This window comes from Colossoma macropomum, unplaced genomic scaffold (genome assembly GCF_904425465.1).
Source record: "Colossoma macropomum unplaced genomic scaffold, Colossoma_macropomum, whole genome shotgun sequence".
Classification (NCBI taxonomy): Eukaryota; Metazoa; Chordata; class Actinopteri; order Characiformes; family Serrasalmidae; genus Colossoma; species Colossoma macropomum.
This window is the reverse complement of record NW_023494791.1, coordinates 36,553,103-36,572,676: the sequence shown is the minus strand read 5'-3', so window position 1 is coordinate 36,572,676 and position 19,574 is coordinate 36,553,103. Positions and strand designations below refer to the sequence as shown.

Here is a 19,574-nt window from a genome sequence, read left to right as displayed (position 1 = left end):
AAAACTGTTACTGACACTGAAAGCAGATTTTAAGGGGCCCAAAATTCCGATACGTGACAATAATAGCAGATTTAAATCTGGTCAAGACTTATTCCGCATTCACATGTTTGTGTCACCTCATGCTGGTGAAAATGGATGATTATCAGAGGAGAGCTTTGGCAGTGTAGACTGTTTATTTAAGGTGGAAAAAGGCAGGAGGACGCTCTGTACTCTTATATTTGTTTTAAAATATTGCCATCATCTGGAATTCAATGAGAAGACATATTGGCTCCTGTGGCTCCCAAAAGCATTGACATTTGGTATATTCCACCACTGCGGTGGACTACAAAAGTTGAGAAAACCGAACTGTTGAACAATCATTCCACTTATCGCTGCGGATGCCACCTCTGTCCGTTGCAGCCCCACCCAGTGACTGTTCGAACACAGTGCATGAGTGCATCATCAAGTGTTGTCAAAAACACAGCACTTGCTACAGGTCAGCACTGCCTCTGGTTGTAGTGCCAGAGCAGAGCTTCCCAGAATTCTAGGTGATTTTGCTGGTTTCTATTAACGAAATCTTATCTTTGTTATTTTTTGTCTGTTCCCTCCAAAGACTGTTGTTTTGTGCTATAACATGTTATCCTCATGCTAAAGATATCGAAGCATTTTATATGTTTTTGTTATCGTAACAGTGATAATTAACAACCAGTCCCTAATAAAAAGGGATTGGGGGGTGGGGATTCCATAGCTTTGCTTTGTTTTTGTATTTTCACAAACTCTTCCACACTTTTTCCTCGGGACATTTTGTGATGGACTCTTAGGCAGATGCGAGAGAGAGTACAGTAATAGTAACAAAGACATATAATAACAGCACAGTTCAGTAAGAGCTGTGGTTGCTGTGTACTGTCATCTTTAATTTGGCCACAAAGTTGTAATAAATCTAGCAAGAAAGGACAGAATCGTGAATGTCATACAGACTTTGCTGTTTTGTCTGAAGTTAAACCGTACGACAGAGACATGATGGTGTTTTTCCTGGAACCAGAAGCTGTTTTGTCTGGAAATAGCAGGAATTATTTATTTATTGTAGTCAGTTTTTGACAACCAATATGAAACAATGTACATAAAAGTGCATAGCTTAGCTTCATGCCTCATGAACACACACACACTGACTGCATGCGTCATCATTCAAATGCAAAACAGCCATAAACTGCCAGAAAGCAGAGCAGTTCTGGGGTTAAAATGTCTAAAGGTAGAACACAACTGTGCCTCACTAAGATCTTTTCTAACTGTGTGGGTGAAGGTCCTTGCAAATAAACCCTGCGATAGACTTAGTAATACTGGTAGCCCTCGGGGCGTAACAGGAGGTTTTGCTTTAAAACCTGTATTAATTGGAGGCTGACTTCAAGTTGTGGCAACGTTAGCTGTTTCCTCAACAAATAGATCAGGATGATGATGAAGGTGGCTATGCATGTTCATTGTGTTGCCCGTGTATCTTTATTTTAACAAGATATTTCTTCACCGTCTTTGTCTCTTTCATTTGTCCCTTCAATGCTGTAAAAGCCAAAGTGGCCCAGACCTTTGACTTGAAAGAGGATGATGCCTGTCTGATTTGTTTGTCCGCCATTTCTCCCCTGTGAGTTTATTTTTCTTCACTGCAGGTTTACCCTATTCATTCGATTAGCGCCATAGCGGGTCATGAATTAGTGAATCTGGTAAATCAAATTGGAGGGACAGACCATTTAGAACGTTTACGGCTTGCATGTTTCAATAAATACTTTGGTATTTGGTGCCGGTGAAATAACATATCGCAAAAGTAAATATCATTGTATCGATATTTTATCCCATCCCTATTCTGTAGTGTGATGTTCAGTTCAAGCATTTCCTTTCCAGAAGGCAGCTACATAGATTTGCCCTGTTTGCATGTACACTACAAATGCAGGGGTGCCAAGATGTTGCCGTAACACAGTGTATTTTTTTTAACTGGTCTGTTTTTAGTACTTCACATTATTAGTGTTCAGACTAAAGACAACATTCGCCTGCGTCAGTTTCAGATTCTTCTTCTACTGCAGCTGTAATTGAAAGAGCACCAAAGGAAATGTAAGAGACGTGTGCACTCACTCTCACCCTCACTCATCCACCCAACAGAAAATTACAGGGATGCACCGATGCTTCATTTTCATACCGCCCCACCTGTGATAATGTGACAGGTGGCAGATGAACTAAATGAGATAAGACCGACTCTCGGCTCAGTGCACTGGCATGTCAAACGCCACGGGGTTAGGAAAGCGCATTAGCTATTAGTTCCAGCTCCGTGCATTAATGAGGGAGACGAGTGGCTTCCTTCTCCGGGTGCAGAGAGAGCAAACCCCTCCGATGTACCGCGCTTCAGCAGCCAAAGCAACAGCTGGACTATCATGCGCACAAGCCATGCAGGGAGCATCATGCATTTGTCAGGCTGCTGGATGCGTTCAACTCGCTAATGATGTCCTCACATGTCTCCCAGTGCAACTACAAAAAGTGCAAGTCTATTTCTATATAGTGATGAGGCAAATAGGGCAGGAATATGCCACATCTCTACAGACCTTCTTATGACATCTGCATGAAACATATGGCAACAGACAAATGAAGCATGCTAATGGTTCTAATGCAAGTGGTGGTGGCCCATCCTCTGAACGATCCATAAATTTGATGAGTTCATCTGCATAGAGGGAAAAAAAATCTGGGAGAAGAGATAGATGTGGTGCTTTTTTTGTGCTTTTTTGCATTAGAGAGCTCATCACTTTGAGTAGGACATGAGAGCTCACGAGTAGCGCAGCTCTTTGGACATCTCCAATGATTGCACATTCATTTTGGAGGCCCTTGACGAGATCACTTTAATCAGCACTGCATGCTTTCGGGAATCATTTGCTGCAGAATATTTTGAAAGCGGAGCGTGTACTTCACGGAAGTCTTTTTTCCCCCCTTCTCGTGTTTTGCACCTCCAGGATAAAAGAGAGTTGATGCTTTTTGTTGCCACAATCTCATCTAAAAGAAGCTTATTTGCAGCCATCCTCTGTGAGCTTGAAAGTAGGTGTATTCGGTGAGCCTGAAGGTTCGAGCTTCTGTCAGGGTGTTATAATATTTATTAATATCTACAGGTTTGTTCTGACCTAAGTCACCAGTTCATCACAAGCAGAAGGTGTTTGCACCGAAATATTAACAGACTGAGCTGACAAATTAGTAATCATACAGCAATCTGTCTGTTTTTAGGATGTTCATTTGCATGTTCTGCATAACAGTCTACACCTGGGGTGTCTAATTCCAGTCCTGGCATCCAGCACAGTGGTCATTTCCCTGCTTAAATAGGGATGGGCATTGTTATTCCCTTATATGGATGTCTGAACTCAGTTCTTGTTTCCTTAATTGGACAAGTGAGTTAGGCATGTGTAGTTTGGAACAAAAATATTAAATAACTGCACTAGGGATGTGTAAAGGTACTTGCGTACTCAGCTTACTGTTCCATATGTCGGTAGAGAGATGGCATTTTTTCTGATACTGATAATGACACCTTGAGGATCATTTGAAACAGACTGTTCCTCTTTAAATACTAGTTAGTAATTTTCCTTGCTTTTTTTTTTAAAACATGAATATAAAATACATGTTTAACATAGTGCGTAAACATTAATAAAGTTTCACACTGTACCATTACGAATGCACTGTTTTTGAGATCTTCCAAAACCCAATTCAATACATATATCCCCCAGTGCAGCCAGCTATTCCAACCTATTTAAGAAAATTATGCGTGTTTCAGCCTGGACTGCTTTTGAATGAGGCACACCGCAGGACAGCCAATCAGAACAGAGATCATTTACATATCTCAGCCTTAGAGGCATAGTGACAGAACTGACAGAACAGAAAAGTTAACAGCCAGTTTACTTGTGCCTGTCTTCGGCACATAAAACCACACAAATATCATAAGTGGATATGGGCCCTTTAAAATAAGCTATTTTTAAGCAAAGCACTTTATTTGAGATGAGCATCTAAAGTAGCCTAACATGCTCAAACTCTGTACTACCCCACAGGAAGAAATACAGCATCACACGACACAATGTGAATGTGTGCTGTTTCAGGGCAGATTTGTTACAGGACTGAATCAGAATCTTGCTTTTTTCCTTCTGATATCTGATTCAGCATTGATACTGATTTGGCATCTCTACATGCCATTATTTCAATAATAACTATCTAAAAATTAATTACACTGAATCATGGAAAGTCAGGGAGAGAATATACAGGACGACAGTTTAATAAAGTCATTCTGCTCTAACAGGGCTGTAAAGTGTGAATTTTCCTTATGTTTAATATTAAGTAAGTTTATCATATTGCACTTTGCTACCATGACACACGATTGCGCTACTGTAACCATGTTCACAAGGTCACCTTGCTAAGGACGTGATTGAGAAGGCAGAGGTAGAGTGGCTGTAACTCGGCTAACTACTCTAACTGCCATAAGCTAGAACGATGTGCTCAGTGTTAACTCAACAAATGAACATGCTGAAACATCATCCACTAAGGAGGATAACTTATTTGCAGAAGACAATGAGTCATCACTGTCTACTGATGCACTGGTTAGCTCTAGTGTTAGCGTTAGCTCATTAGCTCATTCAAGGCTGCCTCTAAAGATTTCCCTTTGGCTGTTTTTGAATGATAATGTCACACTTTCAAATATACATCTCTGTGTGCTGCTGAATTTTGTTTATATATGATATCATTTGTTTGTACATTTTATGATATGAGGCATAAAAATTCTCCTCCGTCGCCAATAACCTGACATCCGCTCATTAACTCATATGGATACTTGAATATCAACATAAGTCTGAAATGCACATCCTTAGTATTCGTATAGGTTTCTGACTAAGCATGTCGTTTTTAATAAGTTTTGATGTCGGGCAAAGCAGTTGATTTTGCATCACATTAAGTGATGACATATACGTGGAGCTCTATACAAAAATTATATAATTATATAGTTATATTGTTAAATCACAGACACCTAAAAACATAAATCACTAAATCAACAACAAGATCAGGTCAGATTATTGCTGCACACTGTGAAAAATGCAGTACATTTAGTATACAATTAGTATTTATTTTGCAGGATCTCACATTATAGGCACTTAGTGCATTGGTTTACAGTAACATATCAGACAATGTAATTTACAGAAACTTACAGCAGAGTTGCCAGTAAAGTACAGTAAGTTTACAGTAAATGCATAGGTTATTATTGTAAATAATTTACAGTGTTTTACAGTATATAAGCTCTTCAATTATTTATCATAGATATACAGTACTTTACTGGCAATTCTGCTGCCAGTAAAGTACTGTAAATTTTACAGTAATTGTTTTACAGTGCACCCAACAATTACGCTAATTATGTATTACTTATTTTAGCTGTAATAAACAAAAATTTTAAATTTTTGTTTTTGTTTTTTTACTCATAACAATATAAACATTTTCTCAGTGGGATATTCAAATACTATTCATTTTTAAAAAATGGATATTCAAAAACTCAAATGCCCATCCCTACTACTAAATCTGGTAGGTGCTGAGTTGAATGAGGAGACTTCGAACAAGGAAATCACCAAACAGTGCTGGACTGGACCGTAATGAACTAGTGACTTGCTGTGTGGTCAGTGCAAGTGTGTGAGTGTTAAGTATGTGCAGCTGAGAGTTTAGAGCATCTAACAGTAATGAAAGCCCCTCTAAGCTGGCCCCAGAGCCCTGGTTGCCCACGGTAGCAGCGGTTACTCACGCTGGCAGTGTCCCCAGGAACGCCGCGTCCAGCCCCAGCAGCAGTCGATGCGCGCGCCGTAACGACACAGGCCATTGGACGAGGCCATCTGCCTGGGCCACCTGTCAGAAAGACAGCATTGTCAGTCCTCAGTCACTTGAGGCGAAGAATTACATACCATTGCGCTGCAATTTATGCAGATTTATGCAACAGAAGAGTTTTTTTTTGAGCATTTTCACTAACAATGCATCCATTTTTAGTATCCTCATATACAGAACAGGGAAGACTCTAAAGTAAAGGTTCCTGTTCCCTGGGGCACTGCTGCCCTGCATATGCAGAGCTCCACAGTGTGAGCATTTCACTCACGTACACAAATGAAAACACTGTGTGCGCTAATGGGAGAAAGTATTAATACTATTAATAGTAAAAGGATCTTCAAAGGTTTTTGTCTTGGATGACCTTTAATCAGAGCCATTATGTAGAGCAGTGGTTCTCAAACCTGTCCTCAGGGCCTCCAGACGGTCCACATTTCTTGCTCCATTGTGAGTTAGGCTGGAGCAGAAATGTAGGGGCCTTCAGGACTGGTCTGAGAACCACTGATGCAGAGGTTCTTTAAATTTTAAAAGTATTCATCACACTCACATATCTCATTTATAAAAATGGACTATCCATTTAAAGGTTCTTTCATGAACCATAAGTTGTTCTGCTATAGTTTCACTTCAAAGTAGCCTTTTCAACACCTTTATTTATGTACTATACAAATAAATATGGGCACAACATGTGCATTTGTTCTGAAACTGTAAAAACCTAACCTATAAAAACTGAAACTTAACCGTGCATGTTTCATTTCACACTACGTTTGGCTGCTTTTCATCGTATTTCATCCAAGTCAACCAGGATACTGTGAAAGAATAGAAGCTATTAGCACCTATTAGTCATAATTAGAGCTTGAGTGATATATAAGTTGGCCGATGATTTCCTCCAATAATGGTATTGGTCAAAATATCACTGGTAATGCACTGATAATTGCCCACTTTTTTGTCTGGATATAGCAGTGATTTGAACTTGTGATTAAAGAAGGCTTTAGAAGGCTGTGCCACTGGGGAACCAAAGAAGTGGCACCTTCTGTTTAACCATGTTATGGTAATACAGACTGAACTGGTGAAGTTTAGGAGAAAAACAACCACCTTTGTTTAAAAAAAATGTGATGTAAAATCTTTAGCATGAGAACAACATATTATGCATATACATATTATGTAATGTGAGTTTCTGCTGTTTAATTGAATTAACCCCTTAAATGGCCAGAGCCCTTCTATATTCTAAGAATAGCTCAGCTAGTTTGCATTGAAGTCCCTGTAGTTACTGCATAATAAGCCTCAACATGCTCCGAATCATCAGACTGATCCACTGGAGGGGGTCTGAAGCACAACCGACAATCCAAAATGTCCTTCTGCACTTTGCATGTAATTCCTTGATTCCAACAGAGAGGATATCCCAAATGCCGAAATCTTAAATAGTGCAGCTTTTACCTCTTAAATGGCCAGGTCCCACATGCAGGCCCAAAGTTTATTACACATTTCTATAACCTATGAATAGCTCAGCCAGTTTGTACTGGAGTCCCTGTAGTTACTGAGTAATAAGCCTTAACATTGAATAAACCTGGGATTTTAAGGGGCTAAGGGGTGTGATAATTGAGAAATGACATCATATCTGTCAGCCAAGATCTAACTAAACTACTGGAGTATAAAATTCATCTTATGCTTCTGAATAGTTTAGTAAGTCTTAATCTTTAATCTTAAAATAGTCATATATATTAATGTTTCAGCACTGAACTCTCTTAAACACAAAAGATCCAACTAATCAGCTGACAAACAGGGAAAACACTCAACTGTGGAGGAAATGGATCCTTCAAGACCAGGAACCACTGCTGTAAACCATCTCCTGGCCAGGATTAGAGCCTTATACAAGAGGACAAACTGAATTAACAGGCTTCAGTGCTTCCAGTTAAAAATCTGCTGATTCTGGCGATGGCCATTTGTAAATGATGAGGGCGTGACTGCAGTGTGTGGCTAATGCCTCTGGGCCCAACTCACTGAAGCCTGCTTATCCATACATCAGTGAGCCAATGACATCTTATCTACATTCACTCTGCTCCCATTGTACGCACAGATAGGGGGGCTGCAGATAACGCCAGTGTGAATTATCTCCCCGCCATCCCATAATAATGGCTGATGTTCCTGTGCAGCTGCCGCCGGTAGCAGAGGCGAGACGAGCGCTATCTGCGTTCCCCAGAGATACACCAGCAACCGCTGGTGATGGGGCAGAAAATGATAATGCCATTTTCACAATGAAATACAATGTGACCCAAATGTACATGAGAGAACGAGAGCCGTTTCTGAAGACATTGCGTTAAATCCAGCGCAGGTCATTTCTCAGAGAAATGGGAAAGAGGATGTTTCAAGGCTCAGATGAACTGTTCCAGCAAAGAGATGGAGTTTCTTGGCAGCTCTAAGCAGGATTTTTTTTTCCTTTTGGAAAAAAGGGGTGCCAAAGGTTTTTGAGAGGGAGGGAGAAGATCGAACCATTTAAGGTCTTGAAAAATAAGCAAAGTAGTCCAAAGTTTGGTCATCGCATGACGTAAGGTGGATTGATTAAGGGCAGAACTGAGAAAAGTCAGTAAGCGTCGCACTCTTTTACAATCCACACACTAACACAATACATCTGCCTTCATTACCATATAGAGAAGAGCAGAGAGAGAGAGAGAGAGAGAGAGAGAGAGAGAGAGAGAGAGGAGATGGAGAGATAAGAGAGGCAGAAGAGAGAAAGAGAGGATAAAGAGAGAAAGACTAGAGAGAGAGAGAAGACAGAAAGGGAGAGAAGATAAAAAGGGAGAGAAAGACAGATGAGGAGAGGAGAGAGAGAAAGAGAGAGAAGATAGAGAGAAAAAGAGAGAGGGAGAGAGAGGGAAAGAGAAAGATGATAGAGAAAGAGACTAGAGAGAGTGAGAGAAAAAGAAAGAAAGAGAAGAGAGAAAAGAGAAGAAATAGCAAGAGAAAGAAGACAGAAAGAGCGTGAGAGAGAGAGAAGTAAAAAAGAGACTGGAGAGAGAGAGGGAGACAGAAAGGAGACAGATAAGGAGAGAGGGGGAAGGAGAGGGAGAAAGAAAGAGAGAGAGAGCAGAAGTAAAAAAAGAGACTGGAGAGAGAGAGGGAGACAGAAAGGAGACAGATGAGGAGAGAAAGGGAAGGAGAGGGCGAGAGAAAGGAGACAGAGATAGAGACTGGAGAGAGAGAAGGGAGATAGAGATAGATACTGGAGAGAGAGAAAGAGAGATAAAAAAGAAAGAGAGAAGGAAGAAAATAGAAGAGATAGCAAGAGAAGGAAGATTGAAAAGAGACTGTGAAAGAGAGAGCGAGAAACAGGGAGAGTGAAGGTAAAAAAGAGAGAGGGGAAAAAGAGGAGATAGAGAGACAAAGGACAGTGAGACAGAAGAGGAACAGAGAGAAAAAAGAGACAGAAAGTGGTAAAGAGGGGAAGAGGGAGAGAGAGAGGAAAGTGAAAGACAAATGAAAGATATAATAAAAGAGAAAGAGAGAGACAGAGAGAGAGGGGGAGGAAGAGAGAGAGTGAGTGAGAGAGAGAGAGAGAGAGAGAGAGGGGGGGGTAGAAATTGAGAAAGGAAGACAGAGGGGGTAAAGAAAGAAAGCAAGAATGAGACAGAGATATAGAAACAGACAGACACAGAGAAAACAGAGTAAGGAGCGAGAGAGAGAGATGGAGGAGGAAGAGAGAGAAAAAGAGAGAGAGAGAGAGCGAGAAAGAGAGAGAGAGAGTGAAAGAGAAAGGGAGACAGAGAGACAGAGAGAGAGACAGAGACAGACAGAGAGACAGAGAGAGAGACGGGAGAAGAGTTCGGCATTGTTAATTCCAGCCACACTCCACTGGATCGCCTTCGGTTAGCCTCGGCTGGCAGGCGGTGAAAATGCTAATGCCGCCTCCTGCACTGCCAATCACTGCGAGCGCAGGCCTGATGGAGAGTGTTAAGTAGGAATGGCAGCCTGGGGAAAAATGTTTGTGTGCAGCAGTCTGGCAGAGAGACAGCGACAGGGCTCTTCACAAAGACTCCAAAGACACACCGGGCATGCTAAGAGCAAGCGCCTGGCTTTAGGCTGACACTGCCATCGCTCTCTCTCTCTCTTTCCCTCTTTTTTTCCGTCTTTTTTGCCTCACATGCACAGATGCAGCTGGACGGATGCTTTTTGCTGTCACTGCGTCCGTCTCCTACCTGCACCTGGAGGCGAGCCGGCTGTCACTGATCCCCCTCGCCCATCAAACTGATCGCCCAAACATCAGAGGACTATAAAAATCACAGACCATACCTGATCACGGTTTATAATCTCCCCTGATTGCGCTCGTTTGTATAATGAGGACGCTAATCGGCGCTAACAAAACTGCAGATTTCGGAGATTGCTTTATTGCCGCATTAATAATTAAATCTCCTTGTGGCCCTCCTCCAGATAGTCATTTTAACCCCACTCATAAAACCAATAAAGGTTTTTGCAGCAATATGGCAGTGGGCCTAGCAGCTGAGTGGCTGCGAGCGGGTAATTTGGACAGCCTGCGGAGCTTAGACAAACGGGCAGGAAGGCAGACGGATGGACAGAGAGAGGCTTAGAGTACACAACTTCAACAGCAACTGTAAATGGTATCATACTTGAACTGTTTAGGAATGATCTGTGAAGTGAATTACGAGAGTGAGAGGTATGGTCCCCAAATGTGGGGGGTATAATCTCACAATATTTTAGAGTTAAAAAAGCATTTTGAATAATTGAATTATGTATGTTTTTAATCTGTTAAGCCCATTGTTAGATTACATGCTCACCCTGCACATGAGTGAGCAGGGTTCACAATGAATAAATGAATAAATGAATAATCTGCTGAATATAAATGTAAATGTAAGTACGTTTTTTGAATGTAGATTTTGAAAACATTTAATTTAAGCAGCTCTGTGTAAGATTTTAAAAACTTTTTTGTTAAATTTGGAAGAAGTAGCATTACTGAGTCAGAAGACTTGCTAACATGTGGTGTGTGCGCTGTGTCAGGTCAGATATCAGGGACTACTTTAAGCATTAATGTCACATGCTCAGGCTCAAAGGTCTGGCTTGATGTTTAGGTCTCAAATGCAAAATCAACGTTATACTAATGATGATGAGAAAAGTAGATCATTCATTCACATCTTTAGAAAACACGTCCTGCACCAAGTTCTCTTTGAATACTCTCAACATGCTCAGAATCATCAGATTCATCCACTCGGGGAAAGGGTTTGAAGCATAACCAACGTTACAAAATGTTGCGTGCAGTTACACATTTCCACCAGAGAGGTCTCCCAAATCTGACAAAGAGCAGATTTAACGGAGAGTGCTTTTTTTTTTTGGAGGAGTTACATGCACTAAAAAGCGACACATCACAATACATAGGATACTGTCGCTTCACATGGAAACCATCTCCTTAATTTTTTACATTATTTGAGCAGCTATTCTTTACATTCTGTGAACAATTTATGATGAATGGACCAACAGAAATGGTTCACGATTACTTGAAACATACATTAAATTAAAAACATTTTTGCCTTCTCCTGAACAAATGACTTAGCATAAGCATGCTAATTGTTAGCCAATTAGCTCCCCTGTATTTTCTTTTCCACTTGGTCCCTGAAGGGTAAGGAAAAAACACTGCCCCCTGCTGGCCTAAGCTGGTGTAACATGCTATGTGTTAGCCAGAATTTTTAATCTGTTTAATGTTATCCGTTAGGTGCATGTCAGTAGTGGAGAAAGTAGTGAAGGAGGAGTGGAATGCACCTTTCTTTTTTTACCCTTTAAGACTTCTGTAGGAGATAGAATGATTGATAAAAAAAAGTGTATTCAAAATGTGGGACATTGCAACGTTAGGTTATGTAAGGTCAAAAACAATATGAGGCTACTTTTGGGTTCGAAACTGGCCTACATCTCTGCACACACTTAGCATCTCAGCCTGCTAGTGTTTTAGAGACAAGTCCCCAAAGTGGCCAGTGGTTGGCAAGGGAAGCGATTCCACTTGCTGTAATGTGAATGTAGCTCAAACAGTGCATGGCTCTGGCACATTTTGAAAGCGTATAAAAAAACATTTAAAAATACAAATTCTGCCATAAAACATGCACACACAGGTTCTTACTAGATTTTTTAAATAGTTTTTTTGCAGTTGTAGTAAAATGAATGTCAAATCTGGGGGAGCTACACCCCCCTCAGCATCCCCCCTTCCTCTGTCCCTGTAAAATATTCTCTCACTGTGATCCTCAACCGCTATTTGCTTAATTCTCAAATAACAAAAATGCTTAAAATGGCCCTCGTTTGTCACCCCTACGGAAGACTCCACAGCTCATCTCTGCAGGAGAATGGCTAAGAGCTGCACAAGTCTTTGCGTGCCAATCTGCAGTTCGTGAACTCTGGGACGCATCCAAGGAGATGCCAAACTGAGGGCGAGCGTGAGACAGAGAGTGAGAGAGAAAAGAGATGCCTGGCGCCAGGCTCAGTGCTTAGCTGGGGTAACGAGACTGTCACAACAAATCTCTGCCACCTAGCAGGACGCCTCGCCTTCCCCTGTCAAAGGTGCTCCTACCACACACTCTCAATGGCTCACTTTGTCTGCATTTAGCATATGCATTCATCTTGTGGGCGGCGAAAATCCACTTAAAAATCTCTCCTTGCTGTCCAAATGTGGGAGCCAAGATCCAAATTACTGGTGGATGCAGTTATTTGTGCTCCTACGCGAGTGAGGGTGGGGAAAAAAAAACACTCATGTAAAATTCATGCAATTCATGTTTCTAGTTACTCGCCAAAGGCCTGTAGCTGTTCTTGTGGTTCCAAATTAAACTCATATTGTGTGTGTTGCACCTTCATGTAATATGTATATGGTCATCTCATGAATAATGGATTGATGATGCTTGGAGTGGTTTCGGAAAAGCACAGGAGTAGGATTATTACCCTTCACATTCCTGCGACACCTCCTCCGACAGGCCTGCAATTAGACGCGGGTAATCAAAACACACACTTGACAACCACATCCTACTCGTTCTGCAGCGTCTCGCAACAGACGGTGCGTGTGCACTCAAATGCCAGTCCACCAGGGAGCGTGTCTCCGGCAGGCTTTAGGAGGCTAATCGCTCATAATGAAAAAGGTACGGTTAATGACTAACCTCAGGAATCCGCCTCAGTCTCTCAGCAGCTGAGGGTGGCTATGTGGCAGGACTACATCTGCAAATTACCACCAACATGAGATCCAACCCAAGTCTAGTCCTCAGCAGGTCTGACCTGCATTTTGTGGTGTTATCCCTGCTGTAACCCACCCGATCCAACTAATCAGCTCATTAACAAGCCCTTCCTTAGTGGAAGTAAGTATGTTCGAGCAGGAAAACACTAGATTTGGGAACCAGTAAGTTTGGAGGAAAGTGTTCTAGGAGGAAGCACAGTACAGACTGTCTGTCGGTCATGTCAAAGACATGTTCGGTGTCTGAAGTTCGCTCCTTTAGTTTTACACTTATGTAGGGCTGAAGAACTTGGGCATTTGATTATATTTCAGGCCTGTTTTTTGACCAAGAACACCAACATATCTATTTTTTCTGGCTTCGAGCTCAGGCACATAATGTAGTATGTTTGTGTTGTCATGTATGCATTGCATGGATGTTTAGCTGCTTCTGGTTGGTCTATAACAGCTAGAGGCACTTCACAAGCTCTGTGTTATTAATCAAAAGTTTCTAAAAGCAACGCCCAGGCAGTGTTGTACCTGCAATTTCAACACAGAAACGATGAACCTTTAGCCCTACACTGATATCTATAACAGTGTGTCATAAAGTGTTGTACTAGCTAGCTGTAGTTTGAGCCTATTGGCTCACCGGAAGAGGATGCCTCTGTTACTTATCCAACATGAAAACCTAGGGGTTCCCTTTCGGCTATTTTGTGCAGCACCACTGCTGCCTTCTAAAAAGTTTCAAAAAAGTTTAAAAAGTTAAAAAACCCCTACATTAATTTCAGCCCAGGGTCATTTTTTTCCTTCCATGTGTTTATTAATCCTTACAGATATTCAAAGATCAAAATTAGTCAGAATGCACATCGGTAATTTTTATACAGGTGCACAGACCAGGTGCAGTGACCTGGATCACATTATTTTCCTCATAAAATTGCAATACAGATACAAAACTGCCAAAATAAGAGTAATAAACAGGCCAATTACATGTTTGGAGCAAAAAATCTGCCAATTCCAATCGTGCATCCCTATCTGAAATCACACAAGTCTGAAATTACTTACACGCTCTTGCGGGGTATTCTGTCTATGAATTTAGGAAAAACGGCCCAGGCCACGTTGTACCTGACTTGTATGACACTGTATGACACACTGTTATCTATAAAAATGGACAATTTGCATGACTAAAAACATTAGCAGTCGTCTTGAAGCCTGAAATTTTGCTATTAGTTTTGTCTATTTTGATGGAAAACAGTATGTCATAGAGTATCAAACCTAAGGACGCAACCGATTATGATTTTTTTGGCCAATTCCAATTCTTTACAGCCAAATTTTGGCCATAGAACCCAGTTTTTGGCTGATTTTTTCCTTTTTTTTTAAACTCAAAGCTCACACTGTGTTGGCTAAATGAGCACATGAAACACATTAGCATATTTCCAGCACTTTTTTAGTCAAAATCACAATTTAAATAATATTATTTGCACTCTAATGGGCCAAACTGAATTTTCAATTCTTAAATGAAAAATCGGAATCAAATAAACTGCTACATAGCAAGTAAGGCAACTTGCAATGTGAAATCACATAAATCTTTTTGAGATTACTTGCGATTTAAGGCAAGTTGATTTAGGTATGAATTGTGCAGAATGCTAATTGGACCTTCTGGCTGAACGGGCACAATTGGAGTAAATGGAAAATTGCGTAAATCTGAAGTTTTCATTGAACTATGCACAGATAATTAACAACAGATTTACCAAGTGCACCTGAAGCACAAGAGTAAACAGAACAGGGGAGCATTATTGACCCGCCTGGACACTACACTTAACACTGAGGCAGAGGTTATCAATCCAGTCCTCAGGGACCCCCGCCAGTCAACAGATTTGCTCTGTTCCATCTGCAGTCACATGTGATCCAGGTAATCAAGGGCTGTAGAGAGTTGATTGCCTGGATCAGACGTTTCAGAAACTGGCTAAAAGCAAAACCGCAGACTGGCTGGGTCTCTTTGAGGACTAAATGGAGAACCTTTCGAGTAGGGTAAACCTTTTCCCACAGGACTGTGTAGCAACTCAACCTTCAGCGCTCCTCTGACCTTCAACAAAACACCAAAACAACACTAAAGCAGTGCTTTACTCCCATCTGGGCTGTAGCAAGTCTTTCTATCGATTAAACTCACCATCGTAGTACAAAACGCCTGTATGCAGTTTAGGAGCAAGCCATCCCTCAGGTATGCCTCGGCCCATTAGACGGGGGCTCTAAATTGTCCTGCTGAAGGACTGGAAATAATGAATGGGCCACTCGCAGCGCGCTCTTGCTGGGTATTCTGTCTATGAATTTAGATGGAGGCAGCGAAGCAGGTTTATAAGCAGTGGAAATTGGCAAATAATGACCCAGGTGACAAGCTCCCTCCATCATGGCTGGCATTAATAACGTATGCTGGCGGGTTAATGTACACTCTGATTATGCACTGGCCAGCTCGCTCACTGAAATATCAGCACGATACAGTCCAACCACAATGTATAGATCAGCTCTGGCAAACCATGCATCTGAACATCGACCATCTTCCAACACTACCAGAACACACCTCCCTCTGATGTTCACGTCTTTCTCATATCTTTCTTCAGATGGATATGGTGTGTTTGATTAAGACTGGATCCACACCAGGGGAACCTGCCACCTCTGGTGTAGTCACTTCAGAACACACTGGACTATACATGGACACTGAGGTAGAGATGCAGGCCAGAACACAGGAGATGGATACAGAAGATCATCACAATTAAATGAACAGATGACTGTACATACTTTCCTACTCTTTGCTTTGCCTCTAGGTTATCCAAACAGTTTACAGTAAATGCTGATACAGCAAGGTGGATCAATGCACTGCTTGTGGGTAACAGCCCTACAGTACCGGACGGGCATACACAACAAAAAACAGGTCACAAGCATCCCTGCTGTGAGTTATGAGTGTGTTTGCAAAATTGTCTCACTAAGGAGGTCAGCAGTGAAAGATTGAGACAAATTAAATAGAGTAGAAGAAGAAGAACAAAGAGAAAGATTATGTTATGTAGGAATAAAAGGAAAATGATGTTATGTGCAGAAGAAGAAAAGAAGAAGATCAAAAAGAAGAAGAAGATTACGTAGCAGCAAAGAAGAAAATAAGATTATGTAGGAGTGAAGAAGATATGGAAGAAGGGAAGAAGGAACAGGAGAAGAGGAAGAAAAAGTAGTGGTGGTATAAGTACTAGAGGAAGAAGAAGAAGAAGAAGAAGAAGAGGAAAAAAGTAGCAGTAGAAGAAGTACTGGTAAAAAGTAGGAGGAAGGAGGAAGAAGAATAAGATCAGCAAAAAAGTAGTAGAAGAAGAAGAAGAAGAGGAAGAAGAAGAAGGAGGAGGAGGAGGAGGAGGACGAAGAGAAGGAAGAAAAAGTAGTAGCGGAAGTACTAATAGAAGAAGAAGATGAAACAGAGGATAATGATTATGATTACATTATGAGGATGATTTTGATGATGATGATGATGATGATGATGATGATGATGGTGATGGTGATGATGATGATGATGTAGACACAAGGAAGATGATGATGTAGGAGCCATAGAAAAGTATGTGAAGAAGAAGACAAAGATGAAGACGTAAAAGCCAGGAAGATGTTGATTAAGATTAATATGATCATAAAGAGCAAAAAATATGAAGATGATTAATATGATTATGCTGCTGATTAATGTGAAGTTCATATGATTAATGATGATAATGATGGTGATATAGACACACGATGATGATGATGAAGTAGGAGCCAAGGAGAAGGCAACGATAAAAGAGTAAAGAAAAGTTGAACCAAGAAGATGAATTAGATGGTGATGATGACGATGATGATAAGTGTGATGATGATGTGTAAACACAAAGAAGAAGATGATGTAGGAGCCGAGGAGAAGATACAGAAAAAACTATGAAGAAGAAGAAGAAGAAGGTGTAAAAGCCATGATGATGATGATGATGATGATTACGATTATCATACTAGAGCAAAAAGTATGATGAAGATTATGGTGATGATTAATATGGTTCTAATTATGAATATGATTATGATGATGATGATGATGATGATGATGATGATGTAGGAGCCAAAGAGAAGACAAAGCAATAAAAGAGGAATATGAGGATGATAATGAGGATGAAGATGATGAGGAGGATTAAACACAACAAGAACAAGAAGAGCCAGAAGACGCCGACCACCCCTGTGAACAAGTCCATTTCCAAGACCAGCTTTCACTTTTTTCCCCTCCACAGCGGCTCAGGCGGACCGTGTCCTGTCCAGTCCACAGCGCCCGCTGTTCCTCTCTGCTGCCCGGCGGGTCCGAGCGCTGCGCCAAGCGCGCGCTGCATTCACACACCAGCATGATGCAAGCGCAGGAAAGTTACTTCCAAAATAGCCTCGCGGGACAAACGGAGTTAAAACGGGGGCAAATCGAAACAGCGCGCCGAGTTAGTCTACATGACTCTGAGAGCATCCGCTGAGTGAACCGCAGGCTGCGGGTTAGGAATGCGGCCGGATTCCTCTCACACTGGCGCTCAGTGGAAGGTGCATGTGCACGTTTCTGCACCTCTGCTCACATATTTCAGCATTCGTGTTCGGACATGAACGCCCGGCACAAAGACACGCTGCGCTGCTCCACGCAGCCTGAACACCTCGAGCCTCCTGCTGAACCAACATCACACTATAACCTCCAACACTCGAAAGATCAGGCAGAACTTATTTGGGTTGCAGCTGGAATTAATGCAAACGCAAACAACTGGCTCTCGTGTGACGCTCAAGTTGTTTGCATGTCCACCGGAATAAAACACATTTGAAATTCACGCATTTGCGCACTTCATGAAAAAGAAAACAAGCTCTGAGTACAGTCTTAAAAAAGATGGTTCTTCAAGGGTTCTTGAGTAAAAGGGAATGGTGGAATGGTTCTGTTTTGAACCATGAGTTCTATATAGAACCATTTTATGCTTAACTGGTTCTTTAGATTGATGGAGAATGTGTTGTACTGTATATTTATGTGTCTCAAAATGGTTCTAAAAGGGTTCTGCTGTTGTTTCGATGCCAAGCTTGTCACATAGCAAGAACCCTTTTTGGTGCCATCAATCTGCAGAACCGTTTCACCATGCAAGCATGCAAAGGTTCTAAAGACAACTCATGATTATGGTTTTAAAGAACCCTTAAAGAACCATCTTTCTAAGTGCGTTCAGCTTCTTACCTTCCATCAAAGTCCGCTCCCACTCCGAGCCAGCAAGTCCACAACAAAACCAACTTCAGCAACATTTCCATGTGTTTCTAAAAAAAACAGTGTAAATCCAACTATCCAGCTAAATCAGCACTCCGGTTATTTCAGCGCGCTGGCGAGGTAACTGGAGTCCGGTTTAGAGTTCAGCTGGTCACGAAGAGTCCGCCGGCATGAGAGACACGCTTGTGTCCTTCACTTCATCCGGACCGTGGAGAGAGCGCAGCAGCCTGGCTGGAGCAGAGCGCTGCTGACTGCTATACAGAGCGTAGTGCACTCTCTGCTGGTGGCGTTATGGGCTTTTTTCCCCACCCGTATTCAGTAAGCCCCGCCCTCTGAGCTACGATTGGCTAAAACGAGTGCGCCTCCAGCTCTAGGATTTGCTAGTAGTTTGTACTCTCGTTGAGTGTGAAATACTGGTCAGCCCTAGCGCATGAGGCGGGGTTTGCCGGAAAACGGGTAGGAAAAGAAATAGCGCTGGAGGCGCTTTGAAGAGCTTTGAAGGAACGTTCGATCCAATTTACAGAGCCGATTCTTTTGAACTGTTCCTCTCAGTGGATGGAACATTCGATTCAGTGATTCATTTACGTTCCATGGAGCGCAGATTTTACCCCAGTGGTCACCTCTGTATCTACCCCCCCCCCCTTACCTAACACTAAAACACCTGTCCAGCCAATCATTGACATCAATCAAGGAGTTAACTGGCTGGGGTAGGCATGGCAGCTTGTGGTTGGAATGGTTGAAATGGTTCTTCAGATTGATATATATATATGCAGGACCTTTCTGAAAATGGTACTACATAGCAATAAAAAAAGGTTCTGCTATTGCTATGATGTTAAACTTGTAAAAGTAGAACCCTTTTTGGTGTTATATAGAACTATTTTCAAAAAGGTTCCATATAGAACCATTTACAACACATTCTCCATCAATCTAAAGAGCTATTTAAGCATGAAATGGTTCTATACAGAACCCATGGTTCTAAATAGAGCCATTGCCTTTGCTAAAGAACCCTTGAAGAACTATTTTTTTGGTTTTCAAGTCTGTAGCTTATCAAGAATGCTTGTTTCAGTGTATAGAAAAGCCTTTATCAAAGTTAATTTAGTCATAGATTATTAATATAGCGCTTGTTACCAAAAAAAGCCCCAGTGAGCAAGCCAAGGGAGACAGTGTCAAGGAAAAACTCCCTAAGAGCAAGAGGAAGAGCCCTTGAGAGGAACCAAGACTCACACAAGGAGAACCCATCCTCTTCTGATCGACACCAGCTAACAAAACAATAACACAAAAACAAATTTGCGATCTTTT

The 19,574-nt window shown here is 41.6% G+C and overlaps 1 protein-coding gene across 1 annotated transcript in view; it reads right to left on the bottom strand.

Annotated features, from left to right (window-relative positions):
• Positions 1–18,540, bottom strand: part of npnta (nephronectin a) — a 98,384-nt gene extending 79,844 nt beyond the window's left edge. Inside the window, 2 exon segments of the mRNA XM_036574963.1 lie at positions 5,765–5,865; positions 18,249–18,540. Coding sequence (XP_036430856.1) covers positions 5,765–5,865; positions 18,249–18,319 — 172 coding nt within the window. The 5' untranslated portion in view covers positions 18,320–18,540.
• Between the last annotated feature and the right edge of the window lie 1,034 nt (positions 18,541–19,574).